Here is a 23801-nt window from a genome sequence, read left to right as displayed (position 1 = left end):
TGTTGTTCTGATTTTTTTTTTCAAGTCACAGAAAGGTACCTGGTACTTATTCTTTTGATTTTTCCAGACGCCATGGTGGTTGTTTTTAGTTCAAGCAAAAACTAATTATTCAATTCAATTCGATTTATTCCATCAGTTCAATAATTGATGCCGAGATCTAAGCTGACTGTGCTGATTTCTTTAATGTGATCTAATCTGTTGCCCCCTAATGTAAAATTGTTACAGATTTCATTTATTGGCTCAATCTCTCGGATCCTGATAACTGCTTAATGTAGAACCTGCATGCACTCGGATCGTTTCGGACGCAAATAACCCCCAAGTCGTATTTACAGTCAAGCTGAGGCGACTTATGTCGACGGGACCCATCTCGCAGGGCACCTTGGTTCCTATCTACTTCCTTTATAGTACGCACGTCTTGCGATGCGAGACTCGATGCAACAACAAATTTGGTCCCAATTTTATATTAATACAACGGTCAGACCGTCTGCTCAGTAACTATTCAGCAACTGGTGGAGGCCGAGTCGAGTCGGGTCACCCCACTTTGAATGGACTCGCCTCTTATTAAGTACAATTAGCGCTGGACCTCGGAGTGCGGCACATTTTGCCGTATTTACTCGGCGTGATTTCAAATCGATCAAGAACTGAAAATTTACTCGAAATGTTTATACAAAAGAGCCGGTAGATGTAAAAAAAAAACTTGGATAAACATGACTGAAAACTGTCACTGCCCTTTGGCGGGGAATTCAATATCACCTAAGTGGCCTAAAGGAACACCTTTGCACAAATGGCATCACTGAACTTAAACTGATTCATCTCGACTGATAATAACCCTGGGTTCAGTTGTGTCTAAAAGAAAAAAAACGTCTCTATCAATTTCTTGCTTGACCGTCATGCTTTTTAAAAACTGGAGGTTATTTACGACTGGAACTAAACTCGATGTATTGAAAAGGAGACTTATGGAAGATGGATTTGTGAACCTAATGGTGGAAGAATAAACTTGATGGTTGGGACTGGGAGAGGGAACATTTTATTCGCTTTTCCTTTAAATTTGTTAAGCTTAGATTGCATTTGCCATGCGATGTCCGTTCGGTACTCGTATATCGCCCGCAAATCCCTTTTCTCTGCGGTTGAATCTGAGTGCTCATTTCCAATGAAACTATCGTTCTACGTAGATCGACCAACTCCGTGGGGACTCTCGCTGAATGCAATCAGATTAAGAAATTAACATGTCCCCTCCTGGCGTTGTGGAGAATGCAGAAAAGCTATTGGTTACACGAGTGCGTTGGAAAGAGGAGAAGGCGTGTTAAACTGATAGCATTCAGCGAAAGTCTCCGTGGAGTTGGATCGATCTACGTAGAACGATAGTTTCATTGGGGATGAGCCCCAAGTTTAAAAAACAGCTTTATTAATACCACTTTACTTGAATGTTATGTTCTTTTCTTTAACAGTAAATTGATAAGTGACAAATCAGTTATTTATATGCTGTAGCCTAACGCAGAGGAAGCAACAGCCTCACCTTTCTTTTGATCTCACCCAAAATGTAATTTTTAAAAATTTTTATCATCGATTTATGTCCCGTTCACCCGATAATTGACAAACTGATATTTTGATTAATTTCATTTATTCATTTTCTTTACTTTGCGAAAAATGTATAACTTTCAAGCAGATCAGTAAAGAAAATGGACAGCAGTGAATTGATAAGCGACAATAAGGGTTTTTATTTTAGTCACCATGTCCGGAAGTTCCCCACCAAATTAAATTTTCGTCGAAGAAAAAGCAATTTTCCTATTCGAATCCTTGCACTTGGATTGACGTTTTGTACTAAACGACTTACAAGAAGGTCGTTTTCGCATCGTGTGTCACACGTATCTGGATCAAAACACTTACGTAAGAGAGAAATCTAAACAGAGCCCCCATGTTTGACACGGCCAATTAACTGGGTGATTCTGACTGGTCCAAACAGATGGAAGCGAAACTGAGTAAAAAAAAAAAAACGTAACGTAATTACATATTTAAACCGCTTGAAGTATTTTCATACCGATACGTGTAATGCACGATGTGAAAAGCACCTCGATGTCTTCCTGTACATTTTAGAATGAAATATCGACATCAGGTACTTTAATTTGAGGGGATTTTTATCGTTTTTTAATGTCTGGATTGGGAAAGATAAGTAGCTTTGCAGGAAATGTAGACATACAAAATATGACTTTGGGACATTTTCAAACGCAGATAAAAATATCTTCGAAAAGCAATACAGCACTAAGAAATATGTTGTTTGCCCCATAACTAAATAAGGGCCTGTAAACGACTGTTTCACCTTTCAGTGGTGAAAATGTTGAAAATTTATGTTGAGATATTGAAAATGCCAGTTTGTTTCATTGATTTAAACCATCTTAGTAAAGTAAGTCCACCGGGATTAATGGGCGTCCAGTTTAGGACAACGCCTGGCGTTTATGTCTGGGTAGCGCAATCATTTTCAAAGAATGCATAACCCAATATCCTGTTTTTTCCATACACCGAACATTGTATCTTTTCCTACGGGACATGAATTCCTTTCTCCCCAATCTGTTGGGAGCCTTGGGAAGGTCACTGTGAAGGATATTACAAGAACAGTCCGCTGAGCACCAATTCTAGAAACTCAATAATAAGGTAGAGCACGCCAAAACTGAGAAACGATGTAATTGAAGTCTCTATTCATTTTCCATGTCACCAACAGAGTGCTTTGCTGGATATTAATACAAGTACCGACACGTTTTTTAACGATGTTTATTTCAGACCACATTTCTAATTAAATAACAAACAAACAGCACTTATCTATTCCCAAACTTAAGCCTGCTCCCTAGGTTTTGACATTTAAAAATGTGTGAAGGTATTGCTTTGCTAATGGTCGTCATCTAGATTACAAAAATTTAATTAGATCATTTCTTTTCTTCGGTTAAAGCAATGTACTGTATTTCCTAGTAATACCACTTCACTTGTGCTCTCAGTAGCAATATTCAGATTGACAGAGAGAATGTCTTCACTTTGTGACAAATTCTAATGACTCCATTATAAATGACACTGATATATCGTATCACTTACAGTGCGCTCTAAATAAAGAGGATGTACAATGTATGGTGTACTATCTAAATCGCCCTTCACATCGCGAACAGTAATATAAGGTAAGTAGTAAGTTGTAATGTACATAATCCTGCAGCTCGTCTTAAGACATTTCATCAATAGTAAATAGGTTTATTGATCGTTACCCTTGTCGGCCAATAACTATAATTTTGTATACTAACGAGAAACACATTGATATCATTTAGAGGCGTTGAAATACTAGGCCTATAAATGTAAATGTACTAAACATTCCTCAGTCGGGACCTTGATGAAATAAAATTCTGGTTCGTAATAGACACAGGCAATCATTAAAGAAAATTGATATATTGCAGACAACGAAATTCTAAGTACAATTTCTTGAAATGTTTGAAACGATATTAAGAGCGTAGACCCCCCGCCAAGGTGAAAGGGGATAAAATTCTTTAAAGGAAGAGACCGAAATATTAATCACTTCTTTTCGCCCTAATATAGCTGTCCATCCTGAAAATTTTATCAAAATTAGTGAAAACCCTTTTGTGCTTTCCTAACCACAACTTGGACAAACAAATGCCGATGAAAACATGAAACTTCTTCGTTTGAGGTACATTGTAATGAGGTAGCAAATGCCTTGGCAATCGACTGGTGTACATTCAGAGCCTGTGTTGAAATCATTAAATACTTAACTTTACTGTGAACTTTGCAGGGGTAACTTTATTGAGAACTTTGCGTGGAACAGCAGGTCTGAAATCTAGCACAGCATTATGAATTTGATTTTGTAATAGTTGTTAGAGCCTGAACTTAATTTCTTCAATTTATTTTGATCTTGTTTAATTTACGTGGACGAACTTTCAAATCAACCGTTTTCATTATTAATTAATTTACATTTTCAAGGATTTTTATGTTTATTTGAACATAAGCCATCACCCGTTGCCGTCAAAGTTGCCGTGCACTTCCCTGGAATTGAGACTCGTTTACCCAATAAAAGGAAAACCGTGTTACTCCTCACAGGGTTGAGATCTTCCCTATATCGGCGGATTTCCGAATTTTTGGAAGCCAAAACTATCATTGGTCTAGGCGCCCCCTTGAACCCGATGACATATTTTTTCATTTTTTTCACTAAAAGTCTCATCTCATCCCTATTCTCAAACTGAAAGAAACAGGAAAGAATTAAAGGACTACCATACGTCTCGAGTTCGAAACCCTCTTGGTTGGATTATATTTTTTGAGGTTATGACATTTTTTATGATTTTTCCACAAATTTGCATTTTCTTTGTTTGATTATGAATTCCCATGAGTCTGAAGCCTTGTGCTAGTTACATTTTCTGAATGTCCAAATTAACAGTAGTACATAATTTAAACTCGTTGGTGATGGTGATGCGACTTTTATGTACTTTTGCACAAACAAAACATTTTGTGCACTTCCGTAGTTAACCAAATAAATGTAAACCCATGTTACTTATCATTTACTAACGTAGAGGAGTGATTTATAGGTCTTATACACAGCTTGAGTTCGAAAACCTTTTTTTTTAACCTAGCGCAAATACTTTTATGCCTAAAAATACCTTATTTATCCATAAATGTAATAAAGAGTCACATTAAATCTCTAGATCTAACACGAGAACTATAGGGTGCCCGCAGAGCGTTTTTTTAAATTGGAAATATTCGTGATAATCTAATACTAAAATTATACAAGACTGGAGGACGTGCTAGGATCTTCATGACCTCGTTTTTTCCAGCGATAGGGAAGTGTGAATCTCTGTACGTTGGGAATGTCTTCTTGGAAACCATTCAGATGACAAAGTTAATCCAAAACCTGATAGATTTGTTCTATTTTGCAACAGACTGTCATTGGACAGTACTTAAGCCTAGATTACATTGCCATACGATGCCCATGTAGTGCTCGTATACTACCCGTAAATCCCTCGTAGTACCAGGGGCGGATTCAGAGTTATTTCCTGACAGTCTTCCAAATTATCTTTGTTGATCCGTTCTTCATTTTTGACCGTCTTCCGACAGAAAAAATTAGATACCCGCCAATGTAAACTTGAAAATCTGACCGTCTTCAGGAAGACCCAGAAGACGCCCTAAATCCGCCCCTGCGTACGGCGTCTGTTCGGAGGCAGATGGTGGTCGTGCGAAATTGTACGGATTCACGGCATCTGTAGTATCTACGATTTTGTCAAACTAAAACTTCTGACAAATTTCTGAAATCATAAGCCCGTAGGCCAAAGCATTATGGATGGCATTGCACATTTCCATACGGGTATTGTTCGATGGACTCACGGTGATCGTGATAATGGTTGGACCTTTTGTTGGTCTCTTTTCCTTCCACCTTTGGTAGTTTTAGGAGGCATATCAATAATGAAGCTATTTAAATTTAAGTGTTATTCATTTCTATGAATTTGAAATTTAGCTTTTCTTTACTCTGACCACATGGTGAAAAAAGTCGTTGGGGCTGCTCCGACAACGTGTATATCTCTTCAATGAAATCGCAAGGAAGTCGCATTTCAACTGCAGTGACACTGACAGGGCTCCGTACGATCACTTTTCAACCAAAACCCCTAATTTTCCATATGGGACTTCAAGGTTACGTCGGAGGAATGGCATGGCACCCGCACGTAATGTATACGTACTCGCCGCACCCCGTAGCCACTTACAACAAAAAAATCGAATGCGTTCTGATCGTACGGCGGCCGGGGCAAATAAAATCTAGCCCTTAGGAAAAAAGCAACCTGAAAATAACCGCGGAGAGATTCTCTGTCTCTCATTTGTCCCCGCTGGTCCCCCCCTTTTTATTATTTTTTTATTTTATTTATTTATTTTTATTATTTATTTATTTATTTTGCCCCACTCGGTAAGTCCCAGATGATGCCCATTCCAAAGCAAATTTCAGCTCAAACCCTTTTTGTTCTAACCGTCCACCTGTCAGATGAACTTCCTGGAATAGGGTGGAGTGCCTGATAGCGAGGAGAATGGGGGCGAGCGTCTATTTTCTGAAGTTAGCATGAAACGTTTTTGTAAAAACCGTATGGAACATGGCTAAGCTATATGAGAATCTCAGATAATGTTTACGTACCAAAGTGGATTGCTGAAAAATTTTATCCCTGGACATATTTTAATCCATGGATGCTTTAATGACTCGCAATAGAGATAAGTAAACATTATGGTTAGGATCTTAGCGAATACAGAACGTTACCAAAATGTCACCATAACGTTGTTTTTTATTATTATTATTATATATATATATTTTTTTTTGTTAAATAAACGTTATACATGTAGTAACGCTCTGTGTTTGCTGGGTATAAATGAATTAACTTTAGATTCATATATTTTTTAACTTCCTGCCACAACTCCTGTCTCAGGAGTTTCATGTGAAGCTGTGGTGTTTCTTGTGACTAATCTTTATCACATATGATAAAATAATTAACTTGACAAATGACATTTTTTGTAACAAATGAATGGGTTCATTCTGGAACAACATTAAGGCATCCATTAAAACAACATTCATCTTTGCCTGTATGCCCAAATGTTCTATTATGTCATCTTGCAATCACAGCAGATTGTATAAGTGACACTTTATCCTCTATCTGTGCGTATCTAGTTGTTTGATGGCCAGGATCTCGGAGAAAAGGTTGTGTGCGTCTAACATTGAATGAAGAGCAGTCGTTTGTTTCGCCATTTTCCAAAATGATAAAGTCAAAGCCTTATGGGCACTTTTTCTTCCTGGTAAATGTAATTTTAATAGTTCCTGGAATATCTCATACGTGACATAAGTAAGAACGGTGGATTGGCCGAATCCTCTGATAAAGTCATACACGGATATGACGCTTGGGAGTTGAACAGGACCTTCATTTCATCTCTGCCGTAATGGACGCACGGCAGCCAGCGAAAGAATGATTTGAACCCACAGCGGAATCTGGAAAGGCATAAGACATAAATTTGTGATGCTTTTTGATAAAAATGTGCATATATATATATATCTTTTTTTTTTTTTCATCACTCAATAATTCAAAGCAAAAGCAGATATATTTCACTATATTGAAAGCTACTTAAAGGGATAGTTTGACAGATCTTCTGTTTCAGTAAACGAGAGAAGTGATAAATGATACCAACTCTGACAAACTTGGAATAGAATAAACTCCGTATCACATTATATCTCTTGAGAATAGATAATTTCCTTTGTAAATGTCGAAATGCTTCTTCATACCAAGGACGAACTGAGACCGGAAAAAAATTTGACTGCGTGGTTTGACGGCAGCAGACCAACAAACTAGTTAATTTAAAGCGCAGCGGACAAGGCTTATTAATCTGGTCTTTGGGATCGTCAAATGGCAAAATTTAGTTAGTTGTAGAGCTGCGTTTGTAATGAGCGAAAACGTCAGGCCACACTAGGAATGATAAACCAGTTCAGGCACAGATGAATTCACTGTAACCAAATCAAAAAGTAGCACAGTCGCCCGTCTTAAAGGGAAAAACTCATGCCCAGTGTTATGTCCCAAAGGAAGTTTTTAAAAAATGCGTAATAATATTTGCGAGATTGGAACTATCGGGCATTAAAAAAATAATACATTATGTTTTAGTGACATCTCGGTAAAATAATTTTGCTTTATATTTCTTTCAACTTATATTACACGTATATTTGCATTAATGACGTGGCGCTAAATACCAAAACAATATCATAAAGTCTAATAGAACCTACGGCGGTAATTGCTCATATGCGAAAAGTTAAAAGAAATGCGTGATTAAATCTACGACTAATAGTTCTACTGGACTGCGCTGCAGCTAAAAAAAACATAAGAAACGGGCTGCATTGTCGGATTGACCGGAATTATGACTTCGTAGACCTCAAAATGATGATCTTATTTTTGACTATCGTTGCTTCTATTCAGATAATAATTGCATTTTCAGCAGAATGGGGACACATCCATTGCCAGTAGGATAATACAGAAACATATCTGACAACACAATCAAGGCCGACGGCGCTCCTTCAGAAGCGGCGCGGAAAAAAGCAAATCTAACGAGGTCATTTTTCTTGTGAACCCATAGGTTTTTATTTGAGAAGGGTGGGAGGTTTATCAATCACGTAGACACAATAATTAGGTGATGTTAAAGCTTGAAGGCAGAGCTTAAAACAAGAAAAAAGACCTTTTATATGACAACAGCAAGACGGTAAGTAAAACATAACATTTAATCAACCCTCTTCATTAACGCCTATAAAATAAAGTTTAAACTTAAAGAAAAATCTAATGCTTAAAAACGCTAATTGCAAAAGACATCCTCGGGTCTGTTTTTACCTTTTGTTCATCCAAACATAAACGATTGGGTTGAACATGGTGTTACTCATTGCCACCCAGAACACAACCAGCCATATATACTGTATTCCGTCATAGTGAAATATGTGATCGTGCTCAAACTGTAGCAAGAAGAACACGTGGTATGGAAGCCAGCATACGGCGAATAGCAGTACAACCACAATCAACATTTTCACAACCTGGAACGGACAGGATCAAGAATTACAGAAGATCAAATTTGTACTCGTTGCACAAATTATGTGCTTTACAGCAACCAGTCCTCTTTAAGTGTGATATTGCACTAATTTTGAACTATATATTTTGTTAAGACTAAATATGTACATTTAAGCATTTTGCTTTACATTATTCATGTAATTTTTTTAATTTAAATCTAAATTATAACTATTTCTATGATGACATAAAATGTGGCTCAAACATGTCTTTATTATAGATGAGGCTTACACTAAATGTCAGGTTTCTGTTCTGCATGGCAGCTCGTACTCGTGGACTCGAGTATACTTTGTCTTTAAAGTATGTACAGTTCATATTGGAAAACCAGCTTGATTGGATAATTTTTTTCTTGAATTTATGCAATTGTTTGTGAAATTTTTATTTTTCTCATTCCGGTATTTTGAATGTGTAAATTCGAATTCTCATGGATCTGAAACCTTACGTTTTATATACGCTTAGCTCGTTACATATTCCTTATATATATGTTACTTGTTGTGCAAAGTCAAAATTTAGTAATGATTTTTCTGTTAAGCATAATTTATTATTGCAATAAAGTGACAAAATAACCTATTATTGTGCATCATTATTTTCTGCTTTTTGTCTTCACACTTGACAGCTTTGCATTTGTCATTCTTCTCTGTACCCATGTTGAAGTAGTCTACTTTGACTGCATTTTTTTAAAAACGGATCAAATGCCGGGCCCGTTATTTTTGCGGTAATAGTTCTGCCTTTTTTCCTGTTTCTTCTAGCAATATTGAACGAAGTGTGGTCAATCCGGGCACTGGTGATACGGGGTCCACCTATGAATTGACCAGGGGCTACATTGCCGGTGGCAGTTCTCTTCTGTAGAATTCTTATCACAGTTTTTCAGGATACAAAAATCATTATGCAAATGTCTCCATAACTGAACCCTGCATATTGGAACGCTACCAACTGGTTCCTGAAATCTAAACCGGTAGGACCTGGCCTAGTCAAGTATTCGACTGGGTAAAGGTGTGGTTTTAGCTACTCCAAATTTCTGTTCGATATTGCGGAACACCTTGTAACAGCCAAACAAAGGAACAAACAGCACTGCATAGGCCTACCCTTACACTTTGGAACCATCGCCCATTGATGTATATTCACCTTTGACCCAGGTAGTGTGGATTGGTCAGTGAATCCTAATGGTTAGGGAGTAGGCAAAATATTCCCCTATTCAAAGCGAAACCATTTGATTGATTAGAAAAGCTATTTTAGGGTGTGGCAACCTTTTAAACCAATATTGTAGGGTGGAATTAATTGCTAAGCAATTATTATTTTTAGAAAATTCCGATTATTTTTATTGTAAAAATCTTTCGGTCTTTCTGTTTTCCACATTTCTTGCCATCGCTATTTAGTGGACGCCGCTATTCCAGACAATCTTACCCGTCTCTTGGCCTGAATGGCATCTTGTAATGTGGGCGTGTTCTCCCCAATGCGTTCTCCGGACCACAGCCTCGCACTGATTCTCATGTATGTCACCAGTAAAACCATTAAGGGGATGAAATACTCAAATGATGTCAAGAATATGTTATACCTGAAACAGAAAAAGAAGCCCATTTCATGGCCTGGATAATTCCACCTGAAATGAATAATACCTGCCTCCTCCCTCCTGTCATGGAATACATAAAATGACGAAGAATAAAGCAAAATACATATGTAAATACAAAACATGGGCTACTTAATCAAACCGGACTTCATTTTGAATATTAAATTTGCTCATTATAGAGACGGAAACGTTTGCATCGGAAACGTTTGCATTTATAACTAGTTTAACAAATGTTACGCAGACATGGGCCGAGTTAAGAGCAGGACTGAGTTGAAATGCTGAATACATGGGTAGACATGTTTTGGGAGATCCAAATGTAAAAACCATGTCAACATCTTCTCTTTTCACTAAAATCGAAACTATTGGAAGATGTACATTGCCAGTTCTGGAACACAGATACGATATAAACAGCCTGTAGTAAAAAAACGGCTTTATAAAACACAGCTGAAACAACTTACCGCATTTTTGTTGATTTCTCTTAAAATGTCCAAGTTGCGCCCTTTCTTTGTTCTCGGCTGGCTAGCTAACATTAACCTTCATGTATTTTAACCTGCCTAAGTTTGTATATTTGTTTATTAACCAAATAATTATTACAGAAAAGGAGCAATCCTAAACTTTGCACGATTGCTATTCGAAATAGTAGCTTCGAGTCATATCTGAATCATGCTGAATTTTTCTCATTTAAACCCAAATGTGGGAATTTGAACACCCTTTGCGTGACTTGAGTCACATGAGAATTTGCCCTGCGGAAAGAGAACAGTTGGAAGACACATGTCATTACTTAATTTAGTTATCGTGACTGATGTCGTTCTAACCCATCAAAATAAATTGAATCGGTTCTTACGATAAGTCTTTCTCTGGTGCCCAGTTCATCTGACACTGGTACCATGCAGACCCATCAGGCATCAAAGCGTCCGTTACACGTGCCACCCCGCCAACCAGGATGGCAGGAATGCCGACCATTGAGGAGAGCGTCCAGATTCCACATATAACTCCAAGGACTATCTTTTTGGACAGACGAGGTCTCAGAGGATGGATTATTGCTATGTATCTGAAAAGCAAAAACTCATGATCGGTAAAAAGAAATAAAACACGTCAGGCGGTAAGAACTATAGGGACTGCCTCAACTCAGACATTGCCTCGTAGCAGGTGGTTGTGGGATCAATTTGTGGTGACATATGCAAGTAGGAGAACGATTCTAAAAGCTTTTTTTCTCTGTGGCAGTAAAACCAAGTCAAAGATAGATATTGATTTCTGCTACAAAGAAGTGTTTTATTGAGTAGTAAGTAATTTTACAAATTCTTACATGAAACAGGCATTTTTGCTTACACTTATTTGGAAGTGGTAGTTTAACAGTGCCGCGGTTAGGTGATACATGTAAATCTGAATTAAACAATCCTCAAAACTGGCTTTTTTTGCTACATAAACAGACCATATTTACACTTCCCATTTCCCATAACATTTCTGATATCTTCAGATTTGTATGCAACATGATCCACACATCCTGAACCTTGCGCTATGGTGACATAGGATTTGACTCATACCGGTCTAAAACAGTTTTTTTTCTTCAATGATATTAGTGGTCTACTACCATATTGCACAACGTTGTGATTTTATCTCCTATAATCACGTCGCTCCTGGTTTGTTCGTCTAATTTATACTGTGTGCTTTAGGTCACGCAATGAGCGAAGGGTGACAGTATCCTTAAACACTTTTACCTTTAATCACTAAAGTAAGACAAAAAACCGTTTACAGAATTACTTCTATTCACCTCTTTTTCTGGGAGGCAGGGGGTCCTAAGGTTAAAACACTCTTATGGAGGCAGAGACCGGTGAATTTCATTCGTGACGGTAAAAAAATTGAGAAATTGAAAACCAGAGCAGGGGTTTATAGATTGCAACTTTCTCAATGGTTTTGGATGGGATATACAGATCTGATAAAGGGTGAATTGCTCAAATTTCCAAGAAAAACATTCAAGCTATATAAAGATCTAAAGAACACGGAATGCCTTTAATCTGAGCAAATAAAAATTGATAAGGTGTCAGTTCCCCGGTGAATGCGGCAGTGACTAGGACCACCAAGTAACTGCTTTGCAACCTCCTTGGAACTGAAAACGTAGTCGGTTGGCATGCTAGGTTTTTTATATACCACACAAAACAAAAGCCAATCTTGGGTGTTCGAAAACATCTCACCTTAGTATTTTCTAGTGCGTCGACACGAATTTGAAATGTTTCTTACACACACAGATGTTATCAATTTAGCAACATGCAAGGGAGTGGTGTTAACTGACGTTTTTTGTAGTGTCAAAAGAAACAACACATGCATGAATATTTCAAATATTAAAAATCAACTGTATTAAACAATTTATGAACTATGGTTGCGGTTAGATGGCCGCACGGGGAGATGATTAAGATAAGGCCTGGATTGGGCTAGAATAATAAATGCACACAAGGCCTGTTGGAGCTACATTGTATAATGTTACATACATATACAGTATAATATTCGGTGATCCACCGCTATTTAATTTTATTTATGTAGTTGTTGAGAACATAACCTTAGAAGGACGAAAATGTTATTTTATTGATATTATTTATGTGTTTATTTATTTATTTATTTATTATAATTATTATTATTAAGTTTAAGTAATTGTTATTTAAGTAATCTGCTACTGATATAGGATGTACTTGACTGAAACTGGTTGCATGGAAAATATACAGTAAAAATGAGAAATAAGTGTAGTGCTTATTATAAGATGGATATTTGAGGTAATAAGCGGTTGGTTATACAAAGAGAAAATATCTAAGATGAGCCTTTCATGATTCTGATGGCTTTTAAGGCAATTTTGGACCAAAGGATGCTTAGAGTGTTTGACGTGTCTTTTGGAAATTTAAAGGGGGCGAGTTGCCACAACAAAACACGCACAGACTTACGACTAGACGCCCCCTAGGTCTCCCAGCAACCGCAGTAGGCGAATCATCTTCTGCAAAAATCTATAGGACTTCAATAAACTACACTTCCATTTGGAAAATGAGAAACTTGGCTTTTTCATCATTTTACAACATATCACCGGGAATAAGGAGAAAGTCATAAAGTTCAGTTCTTATATACCAAAGCAGTCCACATGCGGATGATTCAAAGTAAATAACTGATAGAAAAGGTTAAGATTTAACGACTGTGGGTATCTGGCTATCTGTAGGCAAACAAAATTGACTATGGTGATGGACAAGGGTAGCATGCTTCAATTGGACTCTCGAAATGAAGCCAGTACCAGTGTTGCTGCTTCCTTAAGTCTCAGGTAAAAAAATATAAAAATCAAATCATCATGTTTCAGAATTGTAATCGATGCTTACATTGCACTTTCTTTTGATTGACGACAGCAAATGATACTGTCTGTGGTAAAACTGGTCGATTAAATCGCTTAAAAAGACATGAAATGATGGAAAGAAGTTCCTTAAGTGTTGTCTAAATGTAAAGTAAAATGATGATAAATTTATATTTTTATCTTCAAAAAAGTATAGGTCACATAAAAAGGAAGAAGTAACATCTTACATCCAGGTCGTGTTGAAGCCTGCAGTGTTGAAGTCCCCCTTGGATAAGTTACAGAGAGAATGTGCCATTATATCAAAGTTCGTAAAACTTGAGGTAATTCTGATGTCTAAGTAATAACTGAATCCAGTGCCTCTCAACGCGTTTTAATCAAAAATACACCCTTGGGAGTGAAGTTTTTCCAATAACCTGTCAAACTCAGCAACAAATATAAAGTATAACCACCATAGCGCCATCCTTAAAGGAAATGACAAGCATTAACTTTCGATTATCCTTTGATATTTAACGTCCATAGTGATTAAATCATAACTAATTGTTCTAATTCAATTATATCCTCTTCACTGGACTCGTCTTCCTTTCGACCGAGTTCCGTCTCTTTCATCTACAGGTCTATGCTTAAGGATCAGATTGCGTGCCTTGTAGTTCAGTGGACATAAATCTTCATCTGTTCCACTAAACACGACTTAGAGAGGACTAAAGGGCGCGGTGAACTTTTAAGTTAACCTGTAAGTAAAAGTGCAACAATCTCCCTCTTTCTCTCTCTTATTGTGATCATGTGAATATGTCAAAGCGCAAAAACTCGACTTCACTAGCAGCACACAACACATCATTGCCGCCAATGTTATACACAAGAAGAAATGTCCACGGGCCCAGTTGATCTGAGTTGATGACACTACTTGCAGGAAAATTACAGTTTCATTCGTCTTACTTAATTATTACTTGATATTGAAGTATCAAGTGTGTGGAGTATTTTAAGACCACTCTGTCGTAGTGTATCCACATCTTGAACAATATGTCCATCGGGAATGGAAATAAAGTTTAAAAAACGTCCCCTTTTCTCCAGTAATAATTTTTTTAAATCACAATTTCGGAATTTGGATTGACTTGGTGCATAAAACTGAAGATACACCAAATATACATAAAAGATCCAATTATAAACGAATCATTTGAAGATTGTATGTCGAGGAACTTTTTGCGGTAAGAAGCAATGTTATAGAATAAAACATATCATATAAAATGTGTTTAGATAAAACCTTTCATATTGTAAATTGGATTTCTTATTAATTCAAAGATTCATTTTTACAGCTAAAACATGTATTCATTGTTGCTCAAAATGGTTGCCACACCTCATCTAAGCCACGGATTTGGTTATAATTTTTCTAATTAAATTATATCCGCTTTCTTCACCGGACTCAACGCCAGCCATTCGACCGAGTTCCGGTCTCTTTCATCTACAGATCTATGCGTAAAGATCAAATTGCGTGCCTTATACGGTAGCTCAGTGGATATAAATTTTCATCTGTTCCACTTAGCACGACTAAGAGAGGACTAGGGTTGAATGAACTGTAAGGCTGCATTCAGAACAGTGAACTAAACAGTCCGAGGGTCAAATATGGCCGGTCCACTTGAATACTTCCCCACGGGGAATCTATTCAGTGTCTATTAGCGGATTAGACAGCAAGCTTTTTAGTGGGTCGCCATATTTGACCCGCGGACTAGTAAGTCCGCTGTTCTGAATGCGGCCTAAGGTTTCAAGCCAGATAGTAGAAGTGTAACAACCTCCCTCTCCATCTCTCTGTGTATGCATGTGTATATATGTCAAAGCACAATAACTCGACTACACATGCAACACACCAAACATCATCACTGTCAAATTTATACAAAAAATGAATGCCCACGTGCCCAGTTGGTAAAAGTTGATGACAGCACTTGAAAGAAAATACAATTTCATACGTCTTCCGTAATTATTATTTGTGTTTTAGACCCTCCTTTTGTAGTGTATATCTTGAACAATATGTCTATCGGACATGACAATAAATTTTTCAAAAACGTCCCTTTTTCTTCTATGATTAATTTATAAGTCACAATTTCGAAATTTGGTTGTCTTGATGCATAAAACCCCAGATACAGAAAATATATGTCACAGGCCAGATCCCAGTCTAGTCCAGTTAATAATTGGACTAGGCCAGATCCCAATTGGGTCTTTGCATTGTTAGAAGCATAATGAGCACGTTACTTGGTCAAGTTTACAGGTGAGCTGCCAGTTTGTTTGTATGGCTTGTGTTATTTCTGATGATAATATATTTGAAAGATTATTGTATAAATATTTAAAGGGAAAATATTTAGATTTATTGAAATGATTAGCAAAGGAATGTTTTTAAAAAGGTGCAGCAGGGAAAGTTATCAATGTTTCATTTGTATAAGTTTTAGGAAAAACTGTTCATTTTCCCAAGGTCGCGCGCCTAGACTCGCCCCTTAGCATGTCCCACGCCCCCTATACTTGGATGTCGCGCGCTTAGACTAGAAAGATAAAATCTCAAAGTAATATTATAAGGTTATATTGCAATTAGACATGAAAGTAGAGCGAGATATAGATAGGACAGGTGGTGGGTAGATGAGAGGGAACTTAGGCAGTGGGAATAAAGCTGTTTGAAAATCCAAGACTCTTGTTGCTCACTTCTTCTCGATCTGTGAACATAAAATCGAACCCTACAATGTGTTTTGATTAGATATAACTTGTAATATCATATATTGGATTTCTTATTAATTCAAAGATTCATCTTTACAGATAATATACACAATTCTCAAAATGGTTGTCACGCCTCATATATTCATTGTTTAATCTTGTCACAAACACCAAATTTTTCCTACTGCACAGTTTTATCATAACGGTACAAAATGTTTAATCGCTAGACAACCAAAATCTTGAAAGAACAAACACGATTTTATTGCACACTTCCTGTGGATTTAATGGGTTTTTCAATATAAGCTTTTTTAAAACAAAAACGCTTATAATTCTCCATGGAAATTTACAATCGATTTCAAAATTTCACAAAGATTTCTTTGGTAAGACTAGTATACAGTTATGTATAGCAGCAGCAAGTGTGTCCCCCAATTGTGCCATAAAGGCCCACTACGCGGGGGGGCATGGTGTTCACCAGTGCCAACTATCAAAGCTTGTCTCTCCTGTGGTATATTTGTTGGGCGTGTTTCTCCTGTATACTTCTGTCCCCAGTGTGTCCCATAGAAGTACATATAGGGCTTTCGCCGAGTGCCCTGAGTGTCAGGGCACTGGAAAGCTAGCTTGCTAACTATTCATAACTTTTCATGGAATAGCTTTACCAGCTTTATCAGTTTTGCTGATATACATGAAATCGATCGAGCTGGCAAAACTGAAATCAAGAACCTAGGGTATCGCCGCGTGGCCCATGAGCAGAATTATTTTTTGGTTTTTAAAATACCTTACCAAGCGGGAAGTATGAGGGGTGGGGGTGGGGGGGGGGAGGGTTGTCATGCTTTAAGCGAAAGTTGTCCTGGAATATTGCACATGTCATTGGAATCAGATGCTTTTGTAGAATATCCCTGTACGCCACGGTGTTGACGAAGAACCATTTGGCATCACCAGTGACATAAGTTCCAACACAAAAGTAGCTATGCACTGGACATCATAGAGACGCAGAAAAAATGGCAGACCAAAGACAAAAAAGGAGGGCAGTTGAGGCAGAGTTGAAACAACTGGGAAAGAGCTGGGAAACTATCCAAAAACTATCCCGTGACAAAGAGCAGTGGAAGATTTTTTTGGTTGCTCTAGACGCTAGCTGGCGTAAAAAGAATTGATGCACTCCGAGTATCAACTGGTCCAAGGCTTAAATATGGCGGACCCTACATGAAAGGAAGACGGCTTAATCCTATAATGGTCTCTCCGCCTCCCACACGCCTCCCCACGCGTTTGGTCGAATGGAGCCGAGATTTAATTACTGTGCCCCTTCAGGGACGACGCCTGGGGAGGCGTGTGAGAGGCAGAGAGACCATTACAGGATTAAGCGGTCTTCCTTTCGTGCAGGGTCCGCCATATTTGAGCCTTGGACCAATTGATACTTGGATCTTCTATTCTGAATGTCCCCTTTAAGTATTAAACTATGCCTTATACTGTGATATGAACGCTTAGGCTGGGCCTAATTCCTGTCAATGCGGTAAGATGACCGTATCACCAGCCAAAAGAGGCACTCAATTTGACGCAACCTCTTGTGACCTTGACCGTTTTTGTACAGTTCATGTTTTTATTCCAGTGCTTATCTGACTTTGAATAGGTTAATGTCACAGGGCCTGTCCGGCGTGAACGCCATGGGTGAGAGAAAATAATGAGAAAATATGTTACTGTAGCACTGGAGTTGAGGATAATTATGATTTTTATTATGAATGTCAGCATTATTCTAACTTAAGAATAAAAAAGAAATACTATTTGATGAGACTGTCTATAGGGGAGACGGGGGCTAGTTGGAGCAGTTTGACACTTTTGGCCTTGTAGAGCCAACTGAGAATGAATTAGAGTAACAAAACCGGTTTTAAAGTAATCGCCATGAACTCAGCTACGTATGCAATGTCATTGGCCCTATTCAGAATGGATGATCCGAGTACTTACTGATCCGCCGACTTAATATGGCCGACCACAGTTCAAAAGTGATGCCGCTGATTCCTGATGGTCTCCCCGACTTCACACGCGCCTTTAAAGGGATTAAATCTCTGCTTCGAGGTTTAATTGCTAGGCTCCTGCAGTTCGGAAATAGGTTGAAACGATATCGAAGGACACTTTAAAGACTAAAAATCGGTTTGTCGGTTGAAAGGTGATTATGGGAGCCCTTTTAGTTTCAGTATAGTTGCCGTAGGCCTACGCCTTCCGTGCGGCTTCCTCGAGAATCGATACGATTTTAGCGCCAAAATGATCAAAATGAGCTAACACACAAATTCAAACCCATGCATGCATTACAAAAAAATTTTTCAACATCTTCGCTATTGTTTTGCCTCCTAAAACTAACAAAGGTTAAAGGGAAATAAAACAACAACAGGTTACACCATTATCATAACGATCACCGCAAGTCCACCGAACAATGCCCGTGCGGGTCTTGCCAATGTCATCTACGATATTGCTACGGGCTTACGATTTTTAAAACTTTGTCAAAAGTTTTAGCTATACAAAATCGTAGAGGATACGGAAGCCGTGAATCCGTACGATTTCGTACGATGTCGCACTATCAATGTCTGCCTCCGCTTAGAGTCCGCACGAACTAGGACTACGGGCAATATATAACCAACTACCGGACATCGTATGGCAAATGTAACGTTATCTAGGTTTAAGTTTCAAAAATCTTTGCAATTATTATGCTTCCTAAAACCAACAAGGGGGAGGAAAAAAGACCAACCATAGGTTGAACCATCACAAACACGGCAACTCCACCAACAATGCCCGTGCGGGAACTGCGCAATGCAATCAACGATATTTCTACGACGTAAGGACTTAGAATTTTAGAAATTGTTCAAAAGTTTCAACTTAACAAATTCGTAGAGGCTACTGGAGACTATGAATCCGTACGATTTCGTACGGTCATTGCCTGTCTCCACACGGACGCCGCACAAAAAAAGGTAATACGAGCAGTATATGGGGACCGTACGGGCATTCAAGGCAAATTGACCTAGGCGTTTTCTCGATCAATTTTCAAATTCGACAGAATAATTTGACATCTGTCGCAAATATATACTCCAGTGCATTAAGTGCATCACAAAACCTGCCTTATTTTGATCCTGATCTTGTCTTTTTCATACTTAAAACCAATCTAAACAGAAAAAACAGTGGGCCTTCGCAGATAATCTCACAATGACCTCTTGACGGAAAATGCCTCTACGGCTGGTATTATGAATAAATACTCCTACTGTTATCCCAAGGCGACATTAGTTTCCATCGTGTCGCTTGAAATTTGAGAGTTGTCTTATCTTCATCAGAAATATATTTGTGAAATCTCTAAGCATGCATCGAGAAAGAACATTATCATATCAAGCAATGTAATCTTTATTCATATTATTTACACTACACTGAGATGGTGAAAATGTGCAGGGATATATAATAATACCACTACGTTCTTGACTACCAGTTCTACATATCTAAACAATTACTTTCTAGTATATTGGAATAAACCTTAACAGTGAGTGCAATTATCAACGAACGCTACTGAGTGGAAGATGAAGCACAGTTTACTTTCTCAAAAGAGAGGTTTAGTTATTTAGCCAAAGATATTATCACTGTCTCGTTTGAGTTGTTCATAAGGACTGTGGATTTGTCGTTGTTGTTTAGATATGTAAAGCGAGGTTCCATTTTGTGCCACTTGGAAGAGTTCCTCTCTGTGTGCCATGTACAATGAGCAAGTAATTATAAAGTACTCTCCATCCCATTTAACTCCGGTTTGGCAATTTTGTCATTTTCTTTTTTCAACTGGCGTTGGTTTGACTTTGACCTGTTTCAACGTGCAGATTGTGACAATTGATGCTAAATCCCACTCCAGATTATTATAATTGACACAGAATCGTTACCATGTTGCTTCGCCTACAGGAGATAATTGCAGTACGCGATAGACACACTCGCTAGCTATTAAATACGTGACCTTTGACGGACACATTCTAATGCTAATTGTGTGTAAATTTGGTGACATTTGGTGGTGTCTTTTCACTTTGATGGACATCTTTTTACCTCTATGGAAATATAAGAGAAACATTGAATTTAAGTGGATACATGTTTTAACTTGAAATAAGTGGTATAATATATTGATATCTTCACCGTTATTTTTGTACTATAAGCCATGTTAGATATGGCATCTGGAATAAAAATCACTGTTAATAACAATTTCACCCGTGAGGTGATCATTTGAAAATAAAAACACATGGAAATAAAGGTGGGACATCCTTTTTGAGTGTATGCTTTTGAAAACCCCACAAGAAGTAAACGTTTTTTATTGTCCAATGTCAACTTTTCCAATCACCAAAATTTTTCTTAGCACACTTCCGCAAGTTTTGAACTTTTTTCCTTTGTCCAAACAAAATATATAGTCACTGTTCACCCTCTTTGCCTGATAAAAATGATCTACCTTAATAAAAATAATAATAATAATAATAATAATAATAATAAAATCACGAATTTTACTAATACAATGTTTTGTTTTATCCAAACTCAATCTTTAAATTAGACTTCTTACCTTTAAAGGTATACAATTTCTATCAATCACAAAACTAGCTATACCTGACGCTTAAATACATGTAGTCTCTCTTGTCTTAAGTTCAAACTAAGGTCAATCAGACAAAGTTAATCTGTTGGTTCCTAGGTGTAAGTGAATAATCGCGTGTGTGTACAGGTGTCTGATTGTGAACAAACACAGTCTATACATAATCAGTACTCAGATTACTTACCACAATGTTCAAAGCTTATGCCATCCGTAACGTGCCTCTTCATTCCACAACAACCAATTTTTTTTTTTTTTTTTTGTGTGTGTGTGTGTGTGTGTGTGTGTGTGTTGAGATTTGCTTAGAATTTTCGTATCATTATAATGCAGCCAAGTTGTGAAAACCGGCATCATCCATTGACAGTAAGTATTGTATTAAATCATTTTTGTAACCTAGCCCCCTCCCCCATTGCTATGTGTGAAGTGTTTCTACATGAAGTAGACATACATCCTTAGCCCCACTTGTTTAAAAAGGGCAAAATCGTCTACTTATCCTTTTCTCGCTTTCAAGACTGTCAAAGCCAGTGGGGGGTGATATGGGCATGATTACCCTTCAGCTGGAATGAAACTTCCAGGTATAGACAAGAACAAAAAACCGCATTATCTTTTATCTTGTATCTGGACCAATGCAGGGATCCAATGGTAGTTGGAAATAGGGTATGTGCATTGTCCGAAATGTTTAAGGTCTTAGTGCACTGACATATTAAAAACTTGACTGCACATGTTAGCGTGCAAATCACCCTCTTAAGAAGAGAGAAATTTATCCATTCAGGTACGGAAATTAAACGCATTTAGAACCGCGTTCTGCGATGCTCGTGTTCGTTACTGACATACGGCCACCGCTAATGAGATTATTTGTTTTCATGTATGGGAATGTATCATCCGCTGTAATTGGCGATGGGTCTCTAAAGATCAATATGAAGCATGTGGACTTGTTCGTTACGTTAGACATGAGGAAACTGAACTAATAGTTTTTAAAGCAAGTAACCACCAACGAAAAAGAAAGCAGGAAAGATGGGCCAACGAAAAAAATAAAATATATGCAAAAAAAATAAAATTTAAAGATGAATACACATTAACTAAACTAAAAGCTACGCTTACCTGTCGACGGCAATAGCCACAAAGGTTAACACATGCACGGACACGGTACAGTGGGCGACGAACAGTGTAAAGGTACAATATCCATTGCCAAACCTCCAATGATTCCCGTAGAAAAAATAGATAGAATTAAACATGGTGTTAAATACAGTTGCCATAGCATCAGCCACTGCAAGATTGAGCAAGAAGTAGTTGGTGACTGTCCTCATGATACGATATGTCAAAATCAACCATATAACAACCGTGTTTCCAAGGAATGCCACCGTAACCATTATGAGACATGATACCACCACGGCTATTTGCAGCCACATTGGGTGGTCGCCAAAATGATTGATACATTTTTCTATGTTTGTTAATTCCATAGCTTGAGAAAAAGTGATAGACCCGTTCTGTACGAAATAAATAGTATCAACACATGATAGATTTTGCACTGTCTCATTGAGTCGCGTTGCCAGCATCATTCTTTCTATCTGTTCTGCGTTATCAGTAATTTCTTTTTAAAGGTAAAATGCTTTAGAATGCTTCCAATAAATGAAAAAAAATGATAGTCCAAGAGTCCTAGAATTATTCTGAAGTGAAGGCTATACTGAAGCTCCTTCCCACACAGTATGACAAAAATGCGTAAAATGGTGACGGATTCCGAGACGTATGAGAAGGCGTCGCTATTGCTCTTGGACTGGCGTGAGTGACGAATAGTTATGTACGTCACTCTGACAGATTGAAATTTCCCGTGAAACAAGCATCGCGGAATATCGGGGCGAGTTCAATTCACTAACAGCTACAAAGTTCTGGTTGCAGCAGCCTCGCTTGCCTGTTCTGCCCTACCACTGAACGAAAAGCATTCATGGTCGCCGTAACTGGCCTTTTAACCTCTGTCAGAGATCAAAGTTCACACCTTATTAAAAAAAGATGTTTAGATGGCAACGATCTATCGAATGAAATCTTGAAAGGACCATCACAACGTACTTAAATAAATTCATTTGATGAACGCACAATTGTGCTAACGACGCTGCAATGCACATTCAAAGGGAATTTAAGGCAGCTTATTAAGATTATTAAACCAACGCTAGAAACTTGGCTTTTAGCCTATATAAGCCTGTACAAGTGATAAAAGATCGCTTAGTTTTTCTTGCCAGTAGCATGTATGATGGATTGATAATTACCACTGCCTGTACATCAATGTTTTGCATTTCAAGCCAACAATCCGTCTAAATTTCGTTGCACCTTACTGCTAGTTTAATCAAGAAATGCACTGCACCTGCCATCTTTGAAGTCCCAAGAGGGAGGAAACAATGTGACAGGTACAAGCGGCTTTTAGAACGGAATGGACCGTAACTGGCCAATCACTGAATCCATGCGTGATTTCAACTAATGTACTTCACATTCCTGAATGCCTTGTAAAAGCTGGTTAGTTTCAATATTACACTCATATCAAATTTAGGCTTCAACTCGGAATTATTTACCACTCTTTGCCTTCGGCATAGTAGGCCTACCGGAACTTCCTGCTACATATTGGACTTCAGCGATATCATTGTGTTCAGAGAACGATCTCTCTGTCTATCGGAATTATTTAAAGTAAAGTTATACATGTATCTCGTTTTGCTCTTTCTTCTAATACCACGTTGAATCAGGAGGGCGAACCACAGCAAGCCTTTGGACTATTTGCGTTGATACAGATAAATTACGCAACGAATTGGTAAATGCCCATTGCATTATAGCAGACACTTTAAATAACCCGAGCGGAGTGATAGCGTTGTCGCTAAAATCAGTCAAGAGTTAACCATGAGTGTATGGGCTACAATTCCGTGCCGACATTTTGGTTTAAATGTTTATGTTATGGAGTTGCGAGCCCCTAATTACAGATTTTCATTAAACAAAGGCATTATTTTGCTTTATCAACGATAAAATATGAACTAAGACTTTTAAGAGAAATCGCTGGATCAT

General features: G+C 37.9%; 1 protein-coding gene across 1 annotated transcript; it reads right to left on the bottom strand.

Annotated features, from left to right (window-relative positions):
- Positions 1-6165: 6165 nt before the first annotated feature.
- On the bottom strand, positions 6166-22825 carry LOC106174221 (tachykinin-like peptides receptor 99D). The gene is made up of 5 exons (XM_013555654.2): positions 21861-22825; positions 11012-11218; positions 10005-10155; positions 8373-8569; positions 6166-6994 (listed from the first exon to the last, which is right to left on the bottom strand). The coding sequence occupies exons 1-5, from the start codon at positions 22316-22318 to the stop codon at positions 6817-6819; spliced, it is 1191 nt and encodes a 396-aa protein (XP_013411108.1). The 5' UTR covers positions 22319-22825; the 3' UTR covers positions 6166-6816.
- Positions 22826-23801: the final 976 nt, after the last annotated feature.

This window comes from Lingula anatina, chromosome 2 (assembly GCF_051362555.1).
Source record: "Lingula anatina isolate TDL-2025a chromosome 2, LinAna3.0, whole genome shotgun sequence".
Classification (NCBI taxonomy): domain Eukaryota; kingdom Metazoa; phylum Brachiopoda; class Lingulata; order Lingulida; family Lingulidae; genus Lingula; species Lingula anatina.
This window is presented reverse-complemented; position numbering and strand designations above follow the sequence as displayed.